At 45.1% G+C, this 8073-nt stretch overlaps 2 protein-coding genes across 5 annotated transcripts in view; one reads left to right on the forward strand and one right to left on the reverse strand.

Annotated features, from left to right (window-relative positions):
* The window catches only part of LOC117284734 (zinc finger protein 182), a 30871-nt gene extending 30282 nt beyond the window's left edge, over nt 1–589 (reverse strand). For 2 of the 4 annotated variants that reach the window (XM_033760240.1, XM_033760239.1), the window contains exon 1: nt 76–589. Coding sequence is in view for 1 of the 4 variants with exons in the window: in XM_033760237.1 (XP_033616128.1) it covers nt 419–428 (10 nt within the window). In the remaining 3 variants the exon portion in view is untranslated. The remainder of the gene's footprint in view (nt 1–75) is intronic. The other 2 variants (XM_033760237.1, XM_033760238.1) reach the window with 2 other exon arrangements.
* Nucleotides 590–5118: 4529 nt separating this feature from the next.
* Nucleotides 5119–7650, forward strand: LOC104849809 (sperm acrosome-associated protein 5). The gene is given in 4 exon segments (XM_010606405.2): nt 5119–5333; nt 5713–5871; nt 7236–7314; nt 7428–7650. Coding segments are annotated over 4 exon segments (483 nt in total). The 5' UTR covers nt 5119–5188; the 3' UTR covers nt 7528–7650.
* The last annotated feature ends 423 nt before the right edge of the window (nt 7651–8073 follow it).

An 8073-nucleotide genomic window follows, 5' to 3' on the forward strand; every position in this document is an offset into this window, starting at 1 on the left:
CCCTCCCAGGCCCAAAAGGGTAGTGGCCTGCCATCAGGTAAGTCCTTTTGGGTGCCTCTTCTTCCTTCGCCTCACCTCACTGGGATTTGCTAGCCCAGGAGCCAGAAAGAGGCCTTCAGGTACAAATTCACTCAGCTGGAGCATTTAAGCCAAGCCCCCACCTCGGGGCTTGGAGGAGGGAGAGGGGGAGAGGGAGAGGCGGGCGCATCTAAAGAGGGGCCTGAGGGATAAGCATGAAGCCTCAGCACAGGTCACAGTGCTGAAAAATGTGTGAAAGTCGAAATTTAATAAGCCCCACTGAATCCTAACTAGCCCCATAACTTTGTCCACCATTGAGCCCAAGACTCTCATTCACTGACCCTCTCGGTCCCCTATCACTCATCCCAATGCCCCGCCCACATCAGTGACCCTCACAAACCTCCCTTCATTCATCTCCCACAACTACCCATCAATTCAGCCAATGACCCCGACACTCGCGCCCTCAACCTCACTCTTTCTGGACAGCAGATTTTCTACTCGCTGCTGAGGAAACCGTTATAAGAACTGGCTCTAAACAGCACTTCCGCTTCGGGACCTACTCTATTGGCACCGCAGTCTTAAAAAACTGCAGCGGTCAATTCTGCGCATGCTCAGTGACGCTTTTGAGCCCGCATCTGCCAATAGTCAACATGGAGCGAGGTAGGCGATGGAGTTTCAGCGCAGGCGCAGAGGGAAGGTAGCCGCTCCGGTGACGTCACTATTCCGAAGCGAGATGGCGGAGTCTACGGCGCCTCTTCAGCTCCAGGTTGGCGGTGCAGAGTGTTCTACGGAGTCCGGCATTCCTAAAATTTAAATGCCAGTTTTCTTATGGCGGGACTGGGAGAGGAGGGTGTCAAATGAAGGAAAAGATTCTAGCAGGCGGGATTGCTTGTCTTGAACTCAAGAGAGTAGCCGCAATGTTGCAGGTGTAATTGGACAGGAAGACGGGATGCTGGGCCGAATGCTATCCATGCACAAAGACCAGGAGGGGAGGGATATTAACTGGCTGCTCCATCCAGTGGTGAGAGCTGGGAGTGAACACCCGTTGTGACGTTTGTAGAAAGGTAGAAAGGTATGCAGAGCAGACAACGTGCTGAAGAATAAACAGATATGTGGGAGACATGCATACACACCGGGGGTAAGACGGTGAATTAAGTAGTGGCTGACAAGGTGCCTTCCCTGAATGGGCAGAGACACCTTCAGCATATTGAGAATGTAGGAGACGTGGTTGGCAGCTAGGTATTGTAGCACTTCCTCAGCCAGGGACGGGACTCACATTTTATTCTGGACATAGTGGAAAACCATAAGAAGGATTTGACTTTTAAAAGACCATTTTGAGCCGGGCGTGGTGGCGCACACCTGTAATCCCAGCACTCGGGAGGCTGAGGCAGGAGGATCGCTGTGAGTTCCAGACCAGCCTGGGCTACATACTGAGTTCCAGGTCAGTTTCAACTACATAGTGAGACCCTATCTCAAAACAAACAAACAAACAAAAAAAGACCATTTTGAATCAATCTAGTATTATATACTCAGTTTTAAAATGCACATATATTTGACTCATTTGTTTATTGCCTGCTTTGTCCCACTAGAATATGACCTACACGATGGTTTGCTTAAATACTTCCTGTGTGTCAGGTAATGTTCGAGATATTGGGAATGTAGAAAGGAAGAAAGCAAATGCAACCAAACACGATGGGGACATCCTGAGTTCAAACCCTTACCTGCCTGCTATGTGATATAGGGCATGACTCAACTTCTCTGTGCTGTTTCCTCACCTATAAAATAAAGATATTGACAGTGCCTACCTCATTAAGGTTGTAGTAACAAATTGCTAATTGTAAAAACAGTTCATCTGGCACATTTATTTAAATAAAATCAGATATGTGTGTAAAAACTTTAATAAGAGGGAAAAAATAAAAAGGTGACTTGTAGGCTGCCATTTGGAGAACAGGCCGTAAAGGACAAGTACAGCGACAGAGAGCAGTGAGGAGCTTCCTGCCACAGGCACAGCAAGTGACATAGCTCAGTATCTCCTGTGTGCCAGGCACTGTGAAATGCATAACACAACCTGCCTGAGGTAGCCACCACAACAGGCCCATGGTCTTTTTTTTTTTTTTTTTTTTTTTTTTTTTGGTACCAGGGATTTAACTCGGGTCCTTGCCCACTTTTCAAATAAGGAAATTGGGTCTAAGGTTAATTAAGTTCCTCAAGTTCACACAAGTTTTAAAGGTGGGATCCATAACTTCTACCCAATAATACTTTTCTTTCTTCAATATCCCACAAGATTTACAGAAGGTGCCTTAGGAGTCTCACACTAGAACTATTAAAACTAGTCAAGGGGGCTGGGGATGTAGCTTAGTGGTACCATGACTGCCTGGAAAGCATAAGGTCCTGAGTTCAATTCCTGGTTCTGAAAAAAAAAAACTAGTCAAGGAGTGGATCAAGCAAGGAGAGAGAAAGCAGAGAAGGAACTCAGAACTCTTTTTTTTTTTTTTTTTTTGTACCGGGGATTGAACTCAGGTCCTTGTGCTTGCAAGGCAGGCCACCGAACCACTGAGCTAAATCCCCAGCCCCACAGAATTCTTGTTCCCTGGAGAATCAGCACCTCCTGGGTATAAAACTTGTCAATATATTAGGAGTGAAAGATGAGGAGAGCTGGCCCATTGAAATCTGGCCTCTCATCCCCTAAACATCATCCCCATCATCTTGTGCACATGCGAACACACACACACACACACACACACACACACACACACACACACCCTATGCAGAAGGTGAAATTCTTTAAGGTTGACGGGAATTAAGGCACAAAATAAGGGGCAAAAGAAGAGGGAATGGAGATGAATGTGAATCAGATAGAGTTTAGGTGGGGGTGCTATAAGGGAGGAGAGTCACTAGAAGAGAATGGGGCAGGCTTAGCTAGAGGGAATAACAGTAGTGATTCAGCAATGTGTACGGTACCTGGATCACAGTGTGGGTCAGCAGATGTGAATGAGCTGATGTGTACATGAACGGAGGTTATGCTGGGCAGAGTGAGAAAGAATAGACGAGCTGAAAGTGAATAATTGTGAGTGTTATGAGGTGAGGAGAAAGAGGATGAAGGTCATATGTTCCAGGGACAGTAAGTAGGGAAACGTGAGCTCCAATGTGAAGGAAAACTGGCAAATTAGAGGCAATGTGTGGCTAAATGGGGGTACTGGATCAAAGTGGGAGTGTCTATGAATCAGGAAAGAAGTGCAAGAAGAGGATAATGGGGTTACATCAGAGGTGAATCTAAATGAATATGGTGATGAGAAGCCAAATGAGAGTAAATGAGAAAATTGAGCAAGAATGCAGGTAACCAAGCATAGAGTATGTGTGGATGTTATAGTTTATATCTAGACGCCCCTCAAGAGCCTCATGCACTCATAGGTGGGCCTTTTGGAAGACAACTGGATTATGGGGGATTGTAGCTGACTTTTTGTTAGGAGGTGGGGTCTGATTGGAAGAGGCAGGTTACTAGAGGCATGGCCTGGAAAGGTTTATGTCCCACCCTGGCTTCTCCCTTAAACTCTGCTTCCTGCCTGCCATGCTATAAGAAGCTCCTCCTCTGCTCTGCCGCTATGCCAGTGATGGTAACCTTTTAGAGCTTTCATTGATACAAAGAGTTTGCTGTGGCACGCGTGCCATAGGTTCACCATCACTGCCCCATGACATGCCACTCTGCATTGGAGCCAGTGGAATAATATGTACTGAAACTTCTACAAACTATGAATCAAAATAAGCATTTTGACCTTTAAATTGCAGGTTCTGGGTATTGTGTCTCAAAGAAAAATGACTAAAATGGTGGGTCAATTGAGCTAGAGTTTAGGAGTAATGACAGACAGAGTTTCAAGAAATGGGGGTGATAGGAGGCATCATCTGAAAGAATAGAAATGATTAAGAGGCAGCAAGGGAGCGAATGGAGGAGAAAATGAGGCCCAGAGTCAGTGACCAAGCTGAAGGATTGAACGTGAGGGCAAATGGCCCATCTGATGCAGTGTCAGGAAGTAGAGGTGAAGAGAAAATGAGAGAGCGATAGGAGAAAATGAATTGACAGTGAATACAGGTGAATGAGTATAATGTGAGAGAATGTGGGTAATGCTAAGGAGAAGGTCAGGAAATTGGAGGCCCAGTGTGAGTGACTAAAACTGAGGCAGCATTAGTGAACTAGGGAATAAAAGGTAGAATGAGAATGAAGGTGAAAAAGCAGTTGAGCGTATGTACCATATACATAGTATGGCATTTGTGATATATAACATGGGGCAGGTTCAGTTTGAGCGTAGCAATGCAGTAAATACAGAGATGAGAAGGAGGTACCAAGGATGTGTTACGGTTTGAATGTGTACCCTCCAAACTTCAGGTGCTGGAAATCGAATCCCCAAAGCAACAGCACTGTGAGGTGGGACATGTGGGGAAGTGTTCAGGCCCTGAGGACTCTGATCTCATGAGTGAATCAACACAGCTATAAAAAGGACGTGCAGGAATGGATTCACTTTCTTGCCCTTCTAACTTCAACCATGTGAAGTTGTAGCATGAAAGCCCTCATCGGATGTCATCACCTTGATCTGAGGACTTCCCAGCCTCCAGAATTGTGAAGAAATAAATTTATGTTCTTTATAAACATCCCAGTCTAGCAGCAAAAACAGACTAAGACAAGGAGTCAATGGAGGCAATGGGGAGCAGGAGGCAGGGGTGTGGTGGTCATATTCTGCAGAGCATGAGGAATCAGAGGTGGCGATAGGCACAGTGTGATGAGCAGCACTGCCCACTCAGCAGAGGGCAGTGGAACTGATGATGGTTAGTGAGGGGAAATGGAGGTGACCAAGTGGTAGGGGAGTGTGGGCCCAGTGTGTCCCTAACCCCTCTCCCTGCAACTTTCTGACATCTTTGGGTTTCTCCTCTTTTCCCCTTCTATCTCTCTGTATATGTCAGTATATTTCTTTGTCCTTGTGCATGTCTTTTGGTTTCTAACAGAATTGGCACTTGGCAAAATGGGAAGGTGGCCTGACCTTTGACCTCAGTATTCTAGAATATTATTACCTGGACCATTGCTCACAGAGCCCAGAGTTCCAGAATGTTTCTTATTCTGAGCACGAAAGGGTGAGTTGGAAGCAGAGTTAGTCAGCTTGGAGGGACTGTGGCTATCATAATGCAGTTCTTAGGCACAGTGATAGTGATCTCGTCCATACTGATGGCTCCTAACGTGGACGCCAAGATTTTTGAACGCTGTGAGCTTGCAAAGAAGTTGGAGGAGGCAGGTCTCAACAGCTACAAAGGCTACAGCATCGGAGACTGTGAGATTCCCCAGTTACCCCTAACCCCAGCTATACCCAAAGCCACCTACCACACTTAGTCTCGGTATCCTTTGTCATTTTTCATTTCTCTGGACCAGGGCATGATCTTCTCAGTAATTTACTGACTGTGATAAATGGTTTAATTCAACTCTGATATCATCACTATCGTTGTCTTCACAACCATTACTTAATCTCTCCCATCAACACCATCACCACCACTATCACTGATATCTCACCAGAATCCCCAACATCAAAACCCCAACACCAAACCAAGATCATCATCCTCACCACTAAGATGACATCATCCCTGTCTTTATCTGCCTTATCCTAACTTCTCTGTTCTTATGCCTTATGCTTAACTCCCCTTCTCCCTCTTCAGGGTTGTGCATGGCACACTATGAGAGTGGCTTTGACACCTCCTTCGTGGACCACAATCCTGATGGTAGCAGTGAATATGGCATTTTTCAGCTGAACTCCGCCTGGTGGTGCGACAATGGCGTCACACCCACCAAGAACTTTTGAAACATGTATTGTCAAGGTAAGTCAGCACTGGAAACACACAGAAGCTTTGCTAGCCCCCCATATAACACACACAGAAGGTGAGGTTGTGTAAACCACAATCTCTGCTGAAAGCAGAAAAACAACAGGGAAGGGGGAATAGTTGCCTGGGCTGTTAGACACTGCTGAATCCTTAGACTACCCTGAGATGTTGTCTAGGTCAGGAAAATGCAGAGCCCTCCAAACTTTACCCATTATGGAAGGTACAGTTTTCTGAGACTGAGAAAACAAGCAACTTAGCTCCATGTGAAACAGACATAGACTAGGCCTTGAGGGAAGTAGCAGATATCTGGAAGCAGGAACAGAAACAAACTACCCCTGTGAAGAAATGAGAGAACTTTCCAGACAAGAGTATGATGGAATTGAGGACAAGATAGCAGTGTAAATTGCTCGGGGTTGGCCAAAAATGGTGGTTGAGGTTGTCCAAGATAGGCCAAAATGCAGACTGTTATTTGGACAGTCCAAATGGAGGTTAAGGTTGTCCAAGTCCTATCAGCCTAACAGAAGAGGTCACCCAGGAATAGCCAAATTTAATTCTGAGATTGTCGAGTATTGGCAACCATTGAGACTGATGTCTAAAACATGGTAAATGGGTAATGAGTCTAAAATTAAATGAGCTAAAATTAAAGTTAAGATTTTCAGCATGAAAACCAAGGTAGTCCGAGATTAGCTAAAATGGAGGTCAAAGTTATTCATAACTAATAAAAATGGCAGTTGAGATTGTTGAGGACAGGAAAAGATGGTGGTTGAAATCTTTAATAACTAGCTAAGCAGCAGCCAAAGGTCATCCTGATCTAACCAACATGATAGTTGAGGTCCTCCATGACCAGGCACCAGAATAGCTGAGATGAAACAACAGTAGCCAATATGGAGATTGAGTCATTCATAACCAGTCAAAATAGGAGTTCAGTTTATGATGGACCCAACAACATAGTATTTGAAGTTACCAGGGCAGTCCAACATGGAGGTCAGCTTACTAGTTAACCAACATGGTAGTTGAACATATGTCAGACCAGCCAGCATGAGAGTTGAGATCAGTCAAAACCAGACATCATGACAGTTGAAGTCATCCCAAGGTGGCGAACATGGGGCTTTATGGCAAGCCAAAATGATAGTCAGGATCAGCCAGAATCAGTCAACATGAGTTAAGGTTGTACAGAACCAGCCAGTGTAGCAGTTGAGACCATTTACAACCAGGTAACAAGAGTCAGTGTCATTAATAATCAGACAAGGTAGTAATTGATTGTAGCCCCAAGGAACTCAGAAACCCTGAGTTCTCCATACACCATCACCCTGTCCCCAGTGCACCAGGTCATCATGTCTCTCTCTCCGCCCACCCCCCAGATCTACTCAATCGGCATATTCTGGATGACGTCATGTGTGCCAAGCTGATAGTGTCTTCTAAGAATAGTATGAATGCCTGGTAAGTTCATAGGAATGGTCTAAACTCTGAGCAGCCAGAGACAGTGGTACTGCTATTGCATCAACTTGTCTACTTCATCCTCTGATCCTCTCTCTCCCTTTCTTCATTTCTAGGGATTCATGGAGCCGGCATTGTTCTGGCCATGATTTATCCAAATGGCTGAAAGGATGTGATGTGAATATAAAAACTGACTCACCGAAAATCAATTCATGACTCAAATTCCCAGGAATGGAAATTTTTTTTTCCTTTGTGAGTTTAATAAAGAATGGTATCTGTAGACAATGCAAGAACCATTGCCTATCAGATGTCTGGTTCTTTTCATTTTTCCAATCACTTCCTCACACATTTCCACACTTCTAATCAAGAGATACCAGATCGGGGCCAGGGATTTAGCTCAGTGGTGCCGCCACCTTCCTTGCAAGCTCAAGGTCCCAAGTTCGATCCCCAGTACCAAAAAAGAGAGAGAGAGATACCAGATCACCTGGTGTTGGGATGGGAATAGGTTCTTATTGGTTTAAATACCATCTCTACCACTTGTTAGCTGTGTTGCCTTGAAAAAGGCACTTAATTTTTCTGTGCCTCAGTTTCCTCATCTGAAAAATGAAGATGATAATGACAGTATCTACCTCATGAAGGTATTAGGAGGATTAGCGGAATTAATGTGTGTAATGTACATAAAGTGGGGGCTGGGGATATAGCTCAGTGGTTCCACCACCTGCTTCACAAGCGTAAGGTCTTGACTAAGATCCCTGGTACAAA

Source organism: Fukomys damarensis, unplaced genomic scaffold (assembly GCF_012274545.1).
Source record: "Fukomys damarensis isolate Sample0158 unplaced genomic scaffold, DMR_v1.0_HiC HiC_scaffold_39, whole genome shotgun sequence".
Lineage (NCBI taxonomy): Eukaryota > Metazoa > Chordata > Mammalia > Rodentia > Bathyergidae > Fukomys > Fukomys damarensis.